General features: G+C 35.9%; 1 protein-coding gene across 5 annotated transcripts in view; it reads left to right on the top strand.

Moving 5' to 3' along the window:
* PIAS2 (protein inhibitor of activated STAT 2) overlaps positions 1 to 17561 on the top strand; it is a 100966-nt gene extending 83405 nt beyond the window's left edge. For 3 of the 5 annotated variants that reach the window (XM_047764209.1, XM_047764218.1, XM_047764212.1), the window contains 3 exons: positions 5534 to 5673; positions 11192 to 11229; positions 13857 to 17561. In XM_047764209.1, the coding sequence (XP_047620165.1) occupies positions 5534 to 5673; positions 11192 to 11229; positions 13857 to 14036 (358 nt within the window). In that variant the 3' untranslated portion in view covers positions 14037 to 17561. Of the gene's footprint in view, positions 1 to 5533; positions 5674 to 8012; positions 8114 to 11191; positions 11230 to 13819 lie in introns of those variants that run through there. The other 2 variants (XM_047764216.1, XM_047764221.1) reach the window with 2 other exon arrangements.
* The last annotated feature ends 514 nt before the right edge of the window (positions 17562 to 18075 follow it).

The following is an 18075-nucleotide window of genomic DNA, read 5'->3' as shown; positions in this document are numbered from 1 at the left end:
TTAAGGGACAATCTGAAATGACTTCAAACATGTAGAGGAATCAGAATAGTTCACCCCGCTGATCAGCTATCATAGACACAGATGAAAGTCTCCTCACCTAAGTTAAAAAGAAAACAACAACTACCATTGTGAGTATAAAGTAGAAATTTATGACTAAACCAGCAACATAATGACAGTTTTGGTTTAAAAAGTCTAAATTTCAGGTACCCCGCTAATTCCATGAAGTCAGCGTAACTCTTAATACCAAAACTAGACTTACACATTCATAGCCAAACAGAAAAACTAATATGAAACAGGCTCACATTAGGAAGACCAATGAAAATTCTGAATTCAGTCTTAGGAACTTGTTTAACTGTGTATTAAAATGGCACCCAGTACCACCAAGTTGCTTTATTATTGGGAAGTACATTGGTAAAATGAATCTTGTCATAGGACAACTAGTCAGCCCTCCCTGTCCGTGGATTCAAGCAATCATGGATCATCACAGGTATTTGGGGATTGGGAGGGGCAGATTTTAAGTTCCAAACAGCAAAATTTGAATTTGCTGTTTGCTGCCAGCAACTATTTTCATATTAACTTGTATTAGATACTACAAAGTATAAGGTAATCTAGAGATAATTTAAAGTATATGGGAGGACATGCAAACACCACACTATTTTATATAGGGACTTGAGCATCAGTGGGTTTTGGTATCCATGGGGAGGGGGTGGAGTGGAGGGGAGATCCGTGGGTACTGAGGGATGACTGTATATGGACATTGTAATAGATGCTGGACAGGCATTCAGTAAATTAATGGCCATTCCTCATGGAAATTCTTTGAAATGTCAGAATTCACTTAATGGTTTGAAGCATTCACTACTCAAGCTGATTTGTTCTTAGACTGCATTAATAAAAGAAGCAGTGTCTAGGATACATACTAATGCCAGTTTTATTCCATTCTAGGCTAGAGAGCTTTCACTTAGACCATTTTAGTCAGAGCCGATTGTCAAGGGTATTAATGAATGATTGCAGCCAGAGGAGGGGAGCAGGATGGTGAATAGTGGAAACTGTAGCCTGGTGGATGAACGGGTCTAAGGATTGAAGCTGTTAAGCCAGGAGAAGAGAATATGGGATAGTTATCTTGTAGTTCTTGAAAGGGAGTCATTGATAAACTGGGTTAGGTTTATTCTTTGTTATAATATTTGGCAGATCCAAGTCCAGTGAATGAAAAATGGAAAAATTTCCATTGAGTTTTCCGATCACTAGGAAAGTTGATGTTTTGTACTAACATCATATTTTCTGTCTTAAGAGTCTCCTGTCTCACTGGAGACTCATGCTACGGTTATGTCATTTCTGTAATCCCCTCCACCTCTTTATTCTTTTCTGGCTTTGTTCCTGGTCATTCTTGTCAAATCCTCTCTTTTGTGTCAACATCTAGAATTTTTATGTTTTTTTTCCCTGAGGTCTAAGTCTGATGTAGGACTTCTTGGTCAGTGATAGTTAGCAAATGAGAAAAAAGTTACAGTTCAAAAAAATCAGGTAAGCAGGTTTTTTTGTTTTTTGTTTTTTTTTAAGAGGTATTGTCTTAGGAAGAAAAGAAAAATCAATCTTATAAACAGTTTTACAAAGCACCAGGAATTAAAAAGCATTCTTCCTAGAAAAAAACCACTGTTAACACTTTGATGGTAAGTCTAGCCTTTTTTCTTGCATACCCTATCAGAAGAAACTTACACCTTAATCTAAGACTTTTAGAAAACTTAGGATGTTTTTCTGCATTAAAGGATAATTTTCAATAAGATATCCCCTACCTAATTTTTTGGAAATTGAATCATTGCTTTGTCATTAACAAAGAGACATTCCAAAGACAGGAAACAAAAGATTAGAGACAGATAAAGAATCTTTAGGAATTGGTAGCAAAATTGAATCTTCTTAATATTTTTTAAGATCAGAAAGTGGGAACATTCAGTAAATTTCAGGTTTGTGGATAAAAATTTGAGTTAACAAATTTTCAGACAAGTATGATGGATTCAGCACACAATCCAGAATACTAATATTTGCTGTCTAACAGCAGTTCAACTTTTTGCCGTGACATTACGGATAAAGCTATGAAAATTTATATATGTACACATACATATGCCTGTGTGTGTATTTGCCAGTCCTGTGAGGAGGGAGTAACAAATATTAAAAGCTTTTAAAAATGATTTATTATAGCATCACATTTTTATACACACAGTTCTACCAGACATAGCTGTTTGCATTTCTCCATGTTATTCCATATCTACAAATAGATCTGTTTTTTTGTGTAGGCATTAGAATCTTTTACCTTTCTGAATGTGGTCCTTGTGAAGATTCTGATTAAAACAGCAGTCTGCTACCAGATGATCCTAACTGAAAGTTGAATTTGTGTTAATGGTTGCAAAGTTTAGGTAATAGGAATTGACCTATGCTAACTATATGATATTTTCACATGCTATGACAGTGTTTTATATTGGAGAAACAAGGAATAGTTATTTAATCATTCAGAGTTTAATGTTATGAGAACAGAAGGTGGGCAATGGTTAGGTGTTACTGTGGTGACATACATGTGTGGGGACATTGAGCTTTCTCCCCTACAGATGTAAGTAGAGGGGCCATGGTAAGAAAGTGAGGCTTGCTGTTCTCTGTAAATCTGATCTAGGTTGAAGGGTTCATTCAGGATTAAGACAAAAGATAGTCTCCAGTGTGAGATACCAAAGGAGGAGAAGGAGGGCAGCAGGAGGAAGGTAGCTATTGTCTTTTTCTTGCAAACCTGAAAATTTTTTTTGTTTCTTTAAGTGTCAGAGGAAAAGTGAGATTAAATGTACTTCTCACTTTTTTTAAAATAAATGAAGTCATATGTGTGTGTGTATATTGTGTGTGTATAGTTCTTCAAAAACTTGCCTCTGAAAAATATGTATATATGATTAAGATATATTAATATGATGAGGCAGCCAGAATAATCAGAGCTGCTTTAAAATATATATATATATATATATATATATATAATTTATTTATTTTTGGCCACAACGTGTAATGACTTGATGCTGTATCTCAGGTCCCAGATCAGGGATTGAACCCTGGGCTACAGCAGTGAAAGTGCTGAGTTGTAGCCACTAGATCACCAGGGAACTCCTGAGAGCTGCTTTTTAAACCCCTCTTTAGCACTGACACATGCCAGTTAATCTCTTTCTCCTTCCTACTGCCTGTGCCCCATCCCCTGATTTTGGATACACATCCTTATGTGGGAGTTAGGATCATGTCTAATTTGAAAACAGTTGTGGTAATTCCCTGTTCTTTCATCCTTGTAGAGGCCCAGTGTCTTCAAATCTCCAGAAGACGACGTGCATTAATACAGTATACTTATTTGATCTCATCTCAGGGTTTCTCTTTCCCCATTTGGAGTCCACCTTTGTGGTTTTAGGTCGGACAGGTAACATTGGAGGCCAAGAAACCTCCTGATTCTAACCAAACCTGGTCGCTCTTTTTTTCTGTCGTCATCTATGTCTGGAAAATGTGTTTTGAAATACTAGGCTTATGTCTCAGACATATTTCCTGTGCCTCCCAAGTGGATCAGTTTAAGATTTCTGAACTCTGACCTATGTTATTTATCTACTTTTTTGAGACTGACAGTTGCCAATACAGCCATGCATGTCCACTGAAGATGACTTCATATTTTGTGTTTCCAGTGGCATCTCTACTTTTGACAAATGGTACAGAATAGTTCAGAATGACAAGATCCTCATGTCATAATGCAGACTAGTTTTTAGAGGGCCTCCAGTGACTAAATAGAGTGTAATTATTTAAATGGTTTGAGATTTAAATTGAGGTCATGAAATAGTTTTGTCAGTTTAGAGTATGGAGGATGTCATGCAAATATATCATTTCTTATTATTAGTATTTAATAATCTGAGCAATAACAGGAAAATTTCAACCACAGGAAAGAACATCTAGAGGACCTACTTGTCATCTCAGTCTAGCTTTGATGGTTCTGCTTTAAGTTTGTACTTAAAGTTTAAGTTGTACTTCATCCTTGTTGTGGTCCCTTCCATATACAGAGGTCTCTGCTTCTCTCATTAAGCTAGCAGTAGTGCTCTGGAATGCTGACCCTTATGTCCCCTGTGTCCCTGTCTCCCCCCACCCCTTATTTTTTATTTTTCAAAGTGTACATGGTGGGATCTGTTTATGCATCTTTACTGATAGCTGGGGCATCTTCACCTTTGCTGGTTTTGGTGTAAATTTCTTGAACTCTGTGCTTCGAAACCAGTTTAATGAGTCCTTTACTAAGAAGCTACTGAAGGGCTGCCCTGGCCAGGGACCCATGGCTCTTCAGTTTCTCAGAGACAACAGCTGGGGTTATAAGCTTATTGGAGTTGGAAACTTGCGTACAAAGTTTGTCTTACATGGCTTTATCAGACAAGACTAGGTTATTGAGCTTGTCCCAGATTTTGCCTTTGGACCACTTCTTTTTGGCCTTGCCCCCAGACCTGTTCACTGGGTCTTTGTCTTTCTCGGCTGACTTTCCGGCATCTTTCTTTTCCTTGCCATCCTTGGGCAGGCATCACAAAGCTGGGAGAGCAGCCTCGCTAAGATGTCAGACAAAAAGATGGCTACTGTCAGTCGTAGGATCCATAATGTTGCTTAGTTTTTTGTAATATATTCAAGATGTTTTCTTGAGAACTTCTAATTGTTTACCCTGGGCTAAGATAAAATGAAAAATTAAGTAGGAAGAATATAAAATCATTTTTCCCCTAAACTTTTTAAAAAATATGTTTAATTATAGTGCTTCTTGAAATTTAGAGTTGTTATATATGTATATATATGTAGTATATACATATATACGTATATAAAAATACCAATTATGAAGTATATCTTAAGTGTATTTAATTTGTATTTTTAGTAGCATGAACAGCTAATTTCAAAGTCGTAAGCCCTTTTGGAAAAGCAGGTGTTAACGTGGTAGCCAGTGTTTTTATTTCTGGATATTATGTCTTAAATCTGGAGTAATCATCTTATTCTAATTTCTGCTTGCTGCCTGCTGTTATCAGGCTGGCTGGCTTTAGAACTGGCTGTCTTTGCTCAGGTGATTCCCAGAGAAGATTGCTGATAATTAATACCATTCATGTTAGAATGGAAGAAATCATGGTTGAGCTAAAGTAGCTTCACTCATAAAGGTACCCTGATGTATATCAAATCTTAGGAGTCTTCTATTTTATTTCTAAATTTCTTTATATATGAGACTACTAATCTCATGCATTCGTGGGTTAGAGTTTTATGTAGTACTCCAGCGCTGTACATTATGTTTTAATGCCACCTTTTTCTAACATCACAGCTGCTGTTGAGAGCCAATGTATGTTCATGTTAAAGTGAAGACTGTTAGGAAAGAGGAGAGTGGGGTGGAGTCCTGTGTAGTAGGTAGCTACCCTGGAGTTGTTTGAAACCTAGTGAACTTACGACTGAGAATGCCCAGTGGTACACCCCTTCTCTCCTGTGAACTAACAGCCAGATTATTTGTAATTTCCCGTGCTATTTAAAACAGGGTTCTCATGTATCAGCCATCTTCTGTAAGGGTGCCCAGTGTGACTTCGGTTGATCCTGCTGCTATTCCGCCTTCATTAACAGACTACTCAGTACCATTCCACCACACGCCAATATCAAGCATGTCATCAGATTTGCCAGGTATGTGAAGTGTTGTTTCGGTTTTTATCAAGTTGTATCATTTATTTTTTATCTTAATTTGTGGTGCAAATATGATTGAAATATTTTGAATAGAAATGCTCAGGAAATTTGAAGGGTTCACTTAAAGATAGTATCTGTTTTCAGTACAGCACATTCAGTTCCTGTCTTTTTAACCATAGAGCAATCTATAGATTCTGGATGAGAGGATATATAGTAGGAAAATAGGAAAATTGTATAGACTATGTTCTCCCTTGTAGAGAATTTGTACTCAGAGACTTGTTCTTGGTTTATTTATCATGGCAACTTCATGGGTTTGGGAGATTATTTTCTCATACTTTGCCCAACACTTCTTGGTGGCCCATCACAACTTCAGGTTATACTGGTGTACTCTGAGGCCAGTGTTGCCTCCTAGCTTTACCCTCTAAAAGTAGGGTCTGCCTGCTCTTTCCCTACAGCACTGCTTAATATTTAGGGATATCTTTTATATATGTGTATTATATATCTTTTATATATGACGTTTTAAACAGTTAAAAACGTCAAGGCTGCTTGAATCACCTTAGTACCAAGACTTATGCAAGCAAGGCCATATTATACAATTTAAGCTTTTCATTCCCTCCCTCTTATTCCCCTCCCTCCATTGCCATTGTTTGCAGACTTTTTTTTTTTTGTCATTGTCATTTGAGCAGGTTAGAGCCAGTGACTGATTAAATTTATGACGTCCCTTCTCTCTGAAGGGCCTTTTTATTGGAATACAGTTACCCCTTCCTGTTATTGATCTATTCTTCTTGCCCCCTCTTAGTAAAGTCTTTATTTTAAACACAGTATGTATTCAATTGAGCAAAATCTGTTGTTAAAACTGATGATAGCTGTGTACTCTGGCCCCGTGTAATTTTGTCACTTGAAATTTGTTCAGAATTTACTCAGTTTGAAAAAAATTTAATAGGAAAAAATAGACTAAAAATAGTATCCATCAAAAAAATGTTGAATACTTTTTGCTTCTTAAATATCTTTATTCCATATGTACTTTGGGAATTGGTGTTTTAAAAAATTGTTTGTTAACCCAGCTAGCACCAGTTATAAAGTATTTGTTGATACAAAGCTTGATGCTGAGATGCAGATGAGGTTTCATGATCCATAAGAAAGTTGGAAACTCATAGAGTGTGAATTCTTAACTGCCATGTTTTGCTTTAACCATGGTTACTTTTAAATGAAGTTGAAGAGTTTTCATGTCATTTTAATATGTGTTACAAACAAGCATTCCAGAAGGATTTGTTTCCTAAAGATCGTGAATTAAAAGTTAATCCTGGGGAGTTCCCATTGTGGCTCAGCAGTAACGAACCCGACTAGTATCCATGAGGATGCAGGTTCGATCCCTGACCTCACCAGTAGGTTAAGGATCTGGTGTTGCTGTGGCATAGGCTGGCAGCTGAAGCTCCGGTTTGACCCCTAGCCATGAAACTTCCATGTGCTGCACATGTAGCCCTAAAAAGGAAAAAAAAATTAATCCTGGGGAGTTCGTCTGTGGCTTGGTAGATTAAGGATTCAACATTGTCACTGCTGTGGCTTGAGTCGCTGTTGTGGCACAGGTTCAGTCCCTGGCCCAGGAACTTCCACGTGCCAGAAATGCGACCAAAAAAAAAAAAAAAATTAATCCTAAAAAAAAATAATGAACAGTCTCTGTTTACTAACTGATTCTGGCCATTTAGCAGTAAAATAGATACAATGTACAAATCGCTTTTTCGAACTTTTCAAATTATGTGAGTTTGGATGAATTTTTAATTTCAGAGAATTTCTATTATTTAAAATTTGGGGCATAAAATGAGATGTTATAAAATTTGCAGATTTGAGAAAATGCAGTAAAATGTTAACTGTGTATTTCATAAAATATATTTCAAGCTGATATTAGGGAACTAAGACATTATAATATCCAAGGCTGATATTTAGCTAATTTAAGCCAGTATAGGGACTGATTACTAAAATATTGAGATGCTTTCTTATCAGTTGATAAACTGAATAGAATAGAATCTCCTGTACTTTAAAAGATTTACCAGTTTATTGTCACCTATGAATTATGTGGCAGTTAATGTATCTTAATAGTTTAGTTTTTATTTTGGTTTTGTATGGTTAGTGTGCTCTTTTATAATTAGTAATTACTTTGGGGTTTTTTTGTGCATAATTTTAATGTAATTAGTCATACTGTACAGTTTTTATATTTATAAATTTAATAATTTATAATAAAATCTTAAATAGAACACCAAGAATGGAGAGATGACAGACTTTTAATACATTTCTTAACATTCCTTTTAAACATCATAAACATGAATCTTCTGAATCTGCAGGAGGACGAAGAAGAAATGATATTAATAATGAACTGCAGCTCGGATCATCTTCTGATACTGTTCAACAGTGAATGCAAAATAAAACAGATAATTTGTATTTATGGAATGGAAAACAGCTTGATTATTTCACGAAAAAAATATGACTGCCTTATTATTGCTCGTGCCATATTGTCAGGTGCGAGTGGTGCTCAAAAGTTGTGTCATTAAAATTTCAAAGTGCGAAACATTTACATATTTAATCATGTAGCGCTTATGTTTTGTTAAAGTTGATGGCTCAAGTAAGGAAAATGTGTTATTCATTAATAAGACATAAAGTCAGTTTCACATGAAGTATTTAAAATCTAAAAACTACAATTTTATCAATATTTATAAACCACATTTAGAATATGTCATCAGAATTTTTAACACTACTTGCTTTTCAGTTAAAGATAATTGGGGATTTCAACCATGACATCCTTAGGAGGGCCTAAAAATATGTCAATACAACATATCGTTGCTTTTGAAACTTACAGTGACTTGAGAAAAAAAGCATTCTACCAAACTTGCAAAATAAGACAGTGACATTTAATCACCATTCATGAAACTTCCATCTATCTCATGTATGAGTTTTAATAGCTTATACTTAGAAAGTAGAATCATAAGATGTTGATAATAGTTTTTTTAATAGAAGGGATAACACCTGAAATTCTCTATCAAACTTCATTGTTACTATTTGAGAAGAAATGGTTTCAGTAAGAAATATATACATTACAACATTACTGAATTTTGTGTGGACAACATCTCTGTAATGCTCAGGAGACAGTAGGTTTCAACCAAAACTTTGGGGAAATTTATAGGTATTTTATTGTGGCAGTATGTAAGTCACCGTATTCATTTATCCCTGGATGAGGTGTCAAAAGGTATAGATCAAGTAAATTTCTCAAAATATGTTAGCAATAGAGTGTGTAACTACTAGCACATGTGAAATAATGATTAGAATTACAGTACAACTGAAGAGCTGGGAGTTGAAAGAATGAAAATATGGAGAAACTTGGCACCTCGATAGACAGCTTCCAGTGCCAGAACTGCAGAAACAGTTTGAAAATTATATCAAGCCTGTGTATTTATTTAAATTGAAGTTATTAAATGGGAATAGACATTTAGAAAATGAGTGGTTGGGGAGTTCCCGTTGTGGCACAGCAGAAACGAATCCAACTAGGAACCATGAGGTTGTGGGGTCAATCCCTGGTCTTGCTCAGTGAGCCAAGGATCTGGCATTGCCGTGAGCTGTGGTGTAGGTCGCAGATGCAGCTCGGATCCTGTGTTGCTGTGGCTGTGGCGTAGGCTGGCAGCTGTAGCTCCGATTGGACCCCTAGCCCAGGGAAATACAGCAAAACTGGCTTTAGAGATTTGACAAACATTAAAAGTGAGTGTATAAAATTAAGTAAACTATTAAAAACAAGATATTATATAAAGAAAAATGTACCTTTTGAGGCAAAATTAATAAAATTAAGCCAATGAATTAAATGACATGACAGTAAATTATTTTTGTGAGTTAGTCAATAGAAATATTGAATAATTTATAAAACTCTGAGAAGATACTATAAGGATTAGACAAATTTTGAATTACTGTTCAGCTGAAACAGGATTTATCAGACAGTATCATTAATGTGAAGAAAAATTCTGCTTATTGAGATGTCACCTAATTACTATCAGTTCAATAGGGAATTCCTTGGAAAACGTGGTTGTGTTTTTCTTTGTCCAGTGTGTTGGCTCAGACCTCGCTGTATCATACAGCCTAGTGACAGGCATGTGAACTGAAAAGTCATACCAGCAATTTTCAATAATGCTTTAGAAATTTAGTGATTTCTTTCAGATGATTGGTGCTATATCTTGTATTACTTGCTGTGTACTTCTATTATACCCTTAGCGATTATAAGGGAATAAATATACTTTAATATTTTGATTTATAAATTATTCATACTCATTATTAAAAATTTTAATTATCATTTCCCACTAATAGTCTCTATTTAGAGTAACAGTCTACACTCTGCATGATTGTTATATTTGAGGTGACATGAGGACCAGCATATAAAATTCATAACCTATACCTAGTATGTGATTTTTATTTTTTTTGATGTTTTGCAATTTAGTCATACAGGTCTTAGGGACCTGACCTAGAAGTTTATTGCTAGACTTTACAGAACTGAAGGTTTTTATTTTTTAATTTTTTGTCTTTTTTGGGCTGTACCTGCAGTGTATGAAAGTTCCCAGGCTAGGGGTCGAATAGGAGCTGTAGCTGCCAGCCTACGTCACAGCAATGCCAGATCCAAGCCTTGTCTGTGACCTACACTGCGTCTGTGACCTACACTGCAGCTCACATCCATGCCAGATCCTTAAACCCCTTAGCAGGGCCACAGATCAAACACGCATCCTTGTGGATACTAGTTGGGTTCGTTACCACTGAACCACAGTGGGAACTCCCAAGTTCTTTATTTTTTATTGTTACAACTTTTAATATTTCAAAATGGTATTACTGGACAAACATTCCTGTTTCTGAAGCGTAATTGGAGAATCCCAGATCTCTGGTTCAGAAAACTGCATTAACTCATAACCCAGTAAACCTTGGTAAGATTCAGCTTGTGAGTAGCAGTTATTAAATGCTTGCTTTGTGCAGAGCATTGAACTGTGTACTACTCTTGTTGTGGGGACAGGAGGATAGAGAGCTGTCCGTGAAATAGACATCTGTCTGTCTAAGAAGTGGTGTGTTAGATAAAGCTCGATGTGGTGTATTTCTAAAAAAAATAAATGTGAAGTATCTTAAGAGTCTATGTGTTTTTTAGTGATCTGAATCCAGATCATGATCTCTTCAATTTATTGTTTCTCATTCTGCTAAGTGATGAGAGGGGGACATTTGTTTTGACTAGTCCTATGTATCTGAAAAATTTTGAACTGCTCCCTTTAAGTCTCTGGGAGGTGGTTTTTCCAGTTGCTTTGTCAGGAAATATGTTCATCTTGAGGTTTTATGCACATTAAGCATCCTCAAACGTCCTATTCATGGTATAGACCTTCCGTACAGCAGAATGGTAAGAACTTAACCCAGATGTTTTATGACTTAACGATAAATAAAAAGTGATTTTGGGAAATAATTCTTGTCTCCAGAATATGAGACAACTATTAACAGAACATTTTTGTTTTAGGTTTGGATTTTCTTTCCCTTATTCCAGTTGATCCCCAGGTATGTATCCTGAATTTAAGCAACTAATTTGTATTGATTGTTGGTTGTGTCATACTAACTAAAAATGACCAGTTGCATAAAATCAGGACAGTAAACTCTCAGTGACTTAAATTGATGGAAAGGAAGTACAGTATAAATCACAACTTTATTTGGAAGGATAAAATTGCTGTTTTTCAGTTTATACTATATTGGCCTTAATACCTGAATATTTATTATGTTTTATTTAGATTAATATAATCAATTGGCATTTCTTACAAGCATTTAAGTGATTAAAATGAAGGGACGCAGTTCTAGATGGCTGGAAGTGTAAAACTTTAGAGATAATTTGTAAAACACTTATTCTGTGCATGGAAAATAGCTGAAGCTGATTAAACAGACGGTATCATCATTAGCTTGGTTCTTCCTTGGTTTTAAATGCAGTCAGATTCAGATTTTGGAGATGCCGTATTTTAAAATTGCCCCCGTTTTCTCTGTCAGGAACTCTAGAATCTTTGTGTCCCAACACGAAGACCTTTCAGTAAGCATGGAATCCACCAGTAGGCCTAGAGCAGAGGGGAGAAAGGCATGGGAGAGGCGAAGGGGAAAGCAAAAGAGAAGGACTTTGAGAGAAGTGTTGAGTAGGGAGGGATGGAGGAAGAACCATGGACCGCGGCTTCGTATGCTGCTCAGAATCAGCTAACCACAGGTCTCGTATTAGCGTCTTGCTTCACTATGTATCTGATCACACAAACAGCACTGGAAATTCGGGCTCAATGTCATGGGCACAGAATGAGTTTCTTCTCATCCTGAGTTGATTTAATACATCAGTAGATTCTATAGCAAAACATCTATATATATTTTCTAGGAAATAGATTCTTCAGTCTTAAATCATTACTGATGTTTATGTGAACCACCCTTTTTGAAAAAAAAAAAGATCTTGGAACCAAGGGAATTTTAATTTTATGGGACTATTTAGTATGCTTGGTATCAGGCTACCTTGTTTGATAAACCAAATGAAGCGTTAGGTTGTGCCTTCGGTTTTCCTTTGGAATCCTTAGATTTGTTTCACTTCTTCCTTGTGCAGATATGTTGGAATTACACATAAAGGATACAGAGTTAGGTATAAATTGGCTGCAACCTGAGTATTATAAGATTTCAAGGCACAGAAGCTATTGATAGCAGGACTGTAGTGTCTAGCATTCATTTTATAAATGAAAAAGAACACTGTTTTACTACTGGGTGGTCCAAAACTGCCTGGGAGGTAGTAGAAATAAAATGTTAAGTTTCTGAGATTTTTCCAGATTCTTGCCTCAATTTTAGTGGAAAATTAGAAATTGATTTAACTTTAAAGAAGTTAAGACTTGGCAATGTAACTAACTCTCTTTAGAGGTTCTTAGAAGTTCTTTAAGAACTTCTCCCCCTTAACCAATGTTCCTTGAATCTCTTTGTGCCTGGCATTTGTTTTATTGGTGAACCAAGACAGTTGTCCATCCTAAACATTAAATTACTTTTTTGAAAGGCAGCCTGAATTTTACTTGTTATTCCTTCACTAACTGGCAACCTTAAACCTGGGCTGTTGTTCCCATTTTATGGTCTTTTTGAAGATCATGTACTCTCAACAACTTCAGTTTTAAATTTCTGTTCTTAGTATCTTTGATTATAGGCTGTATTATATATAGAATTGATAATATTGATCAGATATCCTTACTGATCTTTCATACAGTCAATCTAAACACAAACTTAGGGTCTCTCTTGTGGTATATCCTGGAGCTCGCTTATCTCTCTAAAATCAGTGCAGTTGTTTCCCCTCATAAAAATATTCCACAGTGATAAGAAGGCTTCTGGCTCCTGTTTCTTTTTGTTCCTTCTGGTCAGTATTGGAGTACTAAACTCAGATTGGACTTGGTTTGAGAATCAGCAACTAGGATGTTAAAGAAACCAGAAATATGAACACTCGAGGGTGTGCTAGCAAGCATCTCAAAGGAAGATTAGATTAGAACAGATCTCTTTTAAGATTGACTCCAAAGTTCTGTGAACAAGTGAGGGAATTCTCATTCTGAGCATCCTGTGGAAGTTAGCGCCCACCCACATGGTCTCTGTATTAGAATGTATGCTGTCTTCTACATGTATGTACAGAGGAGTCAGATGCTGCTTTTCTACTGATCAGTCTTAACATTAGTCCTTAAGGGTCTGGTAAATACTGAATTTTGAAAGAATTGCTGAATTTTGCTTTAGCATTTTTGCTTAACACCATTAGAAATAAGTATTAGCCTTTTACAGTGTGCTTAAACCTGGTGTAAATACTGAGCAAATTCTTTTTGATATTTAGTATGAATCATGATTGTGGGACCAGTATTCAGTTTTAAATAATTTCAGTTATTGTTGCCATTTTTGTACTTGTACCTCCATATTTGATGAACAAATTCTATAAATTTTGAGAGAATCAAGAATATGCTGCACTCACTAAGTAATGTAAAATAAATTCATGTCACCTTCCATCCAAAGATGTGAAGTTTTGAGAAATGTTTAAATCTCACTGATATTTAAATATGTGGCTATCACTTGTGCATATCTTAACAGTTTCTAGTCTCTTTATTTAAAATCAATGTAGCCTCTTCCTCATCGGCATCATTGTTTGTTTCAAGCAGTACTGTCCTCCTATGTTTTTGGATAGTCTCACCTCACCCTTAACCGCAAGCAGTACGTCTGTCACCACCACCAGCCCCCATGAAAGCACTACTCATGTTAGTTCATCCAGCAGCAGAAGTGAGACAGGGGTCATAACCAGCAGTGGAAGTAACATTCCCGACATCATCTCATTGGACTAAAAGGAGGACTCACTCGATTCTAGGAATCATTCGTCAAAGCTGCTTTCTTGGATCCCTGGTCCGCGGAAGCTATTTTTTGGTAACAGTTACTTTGATATTTATTGAAACGTCAAATGGATTCTTTTGCCTTTCGAGAGATGAACACAGATGACTGCAGCAAGAACCACATGACACGCAAGGATTTTTCTTATCCCTGCTGTACTCTGAGCATCAGACACATCCAGCCATAACTGTATCTTCTTGAGAGATGGATTTCAATTTCATACGTTACTGGATGGATTCTACAAATCAGTTAATTTTTTTGTTGTAATAAACAGCAATAAAATTATGTAAATATTCAAGTAAACGTTTTTCTAATTAAAAAGAATGTAATCAGTGGTTCTAAAATGACAGCAATCTTTGTTAAACCTGATGTGAAGGAAAAAATATATGGAAAGACAATGTTTGCCGAATGAGTCCGTTCCATGGAGATTTGTTCTCTTTCGTTGAAGTAATGAAGTCTTGATAAGTGGCCAAAGCTTGGGTTCGTTCCACTTTTATTCCTGCAGTTCCACTTTCCTTCCTGATTCCATCCAAGAAAAATGGCCCTTGTGTTACCCATTTTTACCCGTGTCATTTACATTTGATGCTGTGTGCTAATGAATGCAGAGTGAGGTTCTGGGATTTGGTTGTGCTTTGTTAAGTGATTGTACTGAAGAACACTATCACCGACTGCCCTGACATAATGTGTGTTATTTTTGGTAATTGTACATTTCTCATTTAGGAGATTTCTATGAACTGGGCTTACCTTCTCATAAAAGAAAGTCTCTGCAGCTGTTGAATGAAATTTTTTGGAGTGAGGTGTGGCTGGAATGTTTGTTAGAATTTTGTTCATGCTGTCCAGAAATACTGAGAGCTTGGTGGCAGTGCTTCGAAGAACAGATTTAGGAGTAGTGGGAATAACAAAGTCTAATTTCTTCCTGAAGACTTCTTTTGCTCCTTTATTTTATAGAAAAATGTACAAATCTTCCTTGCAACTTTTCCGTTTAGTAACACTGACAAAGGAAAGATGTGTTAGATCTTATATTTCTCATAATGGTGGTTTTCAGATTTAACAAACAATACCAAAGGGAAGGGGGTGGCATCAAATTTCCTTTTCCTTTTTTAAAAAGAATTTTTTCCTAAAACTGTGAAGGACAAAACAGAAATGTTTGAATGGAAGAAAGGATGGGAGAGGATGGGCCTGAAACCCACTTTGAAGACAGCTCTCTTGAGTATCTGATTTTAAATCTCGTAGGAAACTTGAGTTGTACCCTTAGAGGAACATTTTTATCCAAATGTTAATATTTTCCTTTGCTTCATTTGGCCGCAGAATGATTTCTGAGTTCTTAAGGAGTTAATAGTTCCCTAATGTTTAGCTTTCTCTACCCGAACTATATCTACTTTAAAAATCAGTCGTTTTTTTAAAATGGGTTAATCTGATTTCTCCAACGAAAGTGGCCAGATGAAGAGCCTCCCAATTTCAGTTAGGAAAGGGAATGCATTACTTCAGGGTTTGTGCAACTCCAGGGAGCTGACTTGTCACTGGTTTTCTACACCTCAGTTTTTCATGGCCTCTGTGCTATTTTGTACCGACTCATTTCATATGATTTTCTACGTCATCCCTTTGGCTGAATCTTCCCCTTAATGTATTATCCCTTTTGGAGAGCTGCTTATTAAAAACATGGAAAACAAACCTGAATCTTCTTGCCAATAGTTGCATCATAGTTGCCAGTTGTACCTTCTTAGTCTACTTTATAGTCCTTTGGTCCAGATGCAGAATTTCTTGCTAGTAAAATTTGATGTTGCTGCTCTCAATAAGGATGCAAGTTCTGTTAACTCTAATAGAAAAAGTAACCTGATTTATGTGGTATAATTTGTTAATAAAGAAATGCTGTATATTTGTTACCATTTTGTTACCCTTTAGATTCTCAAAGCCCCTCCCCCCCATTTAACCAACAAAGTTTTATAAAGTAAATGAACAAATTAATAGAAATTAGTTTATTTACTTGGTTCTGGTAACTCATACCTCTGTGCTTTTATAGTTGTGCTTTGCTTCCTTTTCACTATTTTATGTGAACAGTTTTATTGTTCATTTTTGGTGCTTTACATACATTTCACATAAATTTTTAATTTATCTCATACAGGCGACTAACATTTTAAAAAATATGCTTTTAAGTTTATAATTTTAAAATTGGGACTTTTGTGTATCTTTGAAGGTGAGTAATTTTCTTTATGCTTTTGGCACTATGGGAATAGCGTGGTTTTTAAGCCATTGTCCTTTTTTTAGTATGGTCACTAAATATTTTTACTAAGACCCTGACTTTGTAGCAGTTTCTTTTACAACCCAGATATCTGCCCAACCAAGTATAATTCAGTTTTCAGAGGAGGTTATCTATAGCTGTTACTTAGATGTCAGCCCGCGAGTGACATCTTTAACAATGACTTGATAACGTTTAAGGAAAAGAAACTGTAGCTACTAGTCTCCTACGAACACTTAGCCTGTATTTTCATCTTGATTCACATAGAAATGTTAAGAGATTTCCTTGCTTTGGTAACTCCTGACAATGTAACTGGTGCTGAGTGTAGCTTCACGCTTAAGGTCTGCTGACATTTACTAACTTTCTGACTCTTAGGTGAGCCACTGTAGGATTTTGTTTCCATTTCTGCCCAGAAGGTATAAATACTAGGCATCTGTTGTAGGATAATTATACAGGCCACATGAAACAGTAGAGGTAAATTTAGGTTATATGACATTTACTTGATGATGTATTTCAGGAAATTCAGAATGAAAACACCATGATTAGGTGAATGATTGTGAATGTAAATGAAGAGATCCGAAACTCTTGGTACAAAGTTTCCCCAGGGTAGAATCTTAAGGAATTGGAAGAAAGGTAAGATGTTGAATTTTAGATGAATGATATTCAACAGAGACCATTCTGACTTTGGATTCAGACCCGTCCTGGACATCCATCATTTAGTAACCAAGTTGTCTGCTTGTCTTCTGCTCAAAAAGTATTTATTAGATATATTTTGCCTTTTCAAGTAAAGTTGATTTTTACAAAGCATTAGTCTTCAGGTCTGTTTTTCATTTCTCTCTAGCCCCACAATGCGTAAAAAAAGTGTCATTTTTTTTTCTGATAAAACAGTTTTATTTTCCTAATCTTTTTCACCTTGGAAAATGTAGAACCGTGCGCCATTTCGATTTGGGTCTGGTGAGGTATTTTGTGACTCTAGATCCATGGGAGCATGGATGAAGTTGTTGTTTAGATTGTGATTATTGACTGGACCTGGTTCACCATCTTTTCCTGCTACAGTTCTTCACGAATATGGTGAAACTTGTGGAAACAAATTTAATAATTTCTCTGCTTTTTAAAGAGTCTGATGCTCCTGTCAAATGAATGACTGTTTGTATGCTCCCACTTTTTTGTCATTGTTGTTAGGAACCACGCTCCAGTTCCTAGCAGAAACAAATAAAGCTGTACAAAAATGCCCATTCTTCTTTAATGCTTGCCTGATTCAATAATGTTTTTGTTTTTCTGTTTTTGTTAGCAATACACGCTTATTGTGGGAAATCTAGACAAATAAGAAAAGTTGAAAAAGGCACTTTAATATTTTTCATATTTCTTGCCAGTCTCTTTGCTATTTGTGTATGATTTTACATAGTTTTATTCATTCTCAGTATAATTTGTATCTTTCATTTTTTCCCCTCAATCTATAGGCATTATTCCTATGTCATTAAAAACTGTGTTGTATGGATGTGCATTCCTCTTACCTTTCCCTGTTGGACATTTTAGGCTGCATCTCAGGATGCAGTGTTGCAGTGCATGTCATTGTGCATAAATTATCTCCTTAGGATATATTCCTAGAGGTGAAATTTCTGAGTCAAGGGTATAAATACTTTCGTAGTTTTTTGATTCATACCACTTTTCAAAGTGGTTTTACTAATTTATGCTACTCCACCCATTTGGTATGGGAAGAACTGTCTAACCATATTTTCCAAGAATATGTGCCATTTATA

This window comes from Phacochoerus africanus, chromosome 2 (genome assembly GCF_016906955.1).
Source record: "Phacochoerus africanus isolate WHEZ1 chromosome 2, ROS_Pafr_v1, whole genome shotgun sequence".
NCBI lineage: Eukaryota > Metazoa > Chordata > Mammalia > Artiodactyla > Suidae > Phacochoerus > Phacochoerus africanus.
Note: the sequence above shows the minus strand (reverse complement) of the source record. Positions and strands in the feature narration are given on the sequence as shown.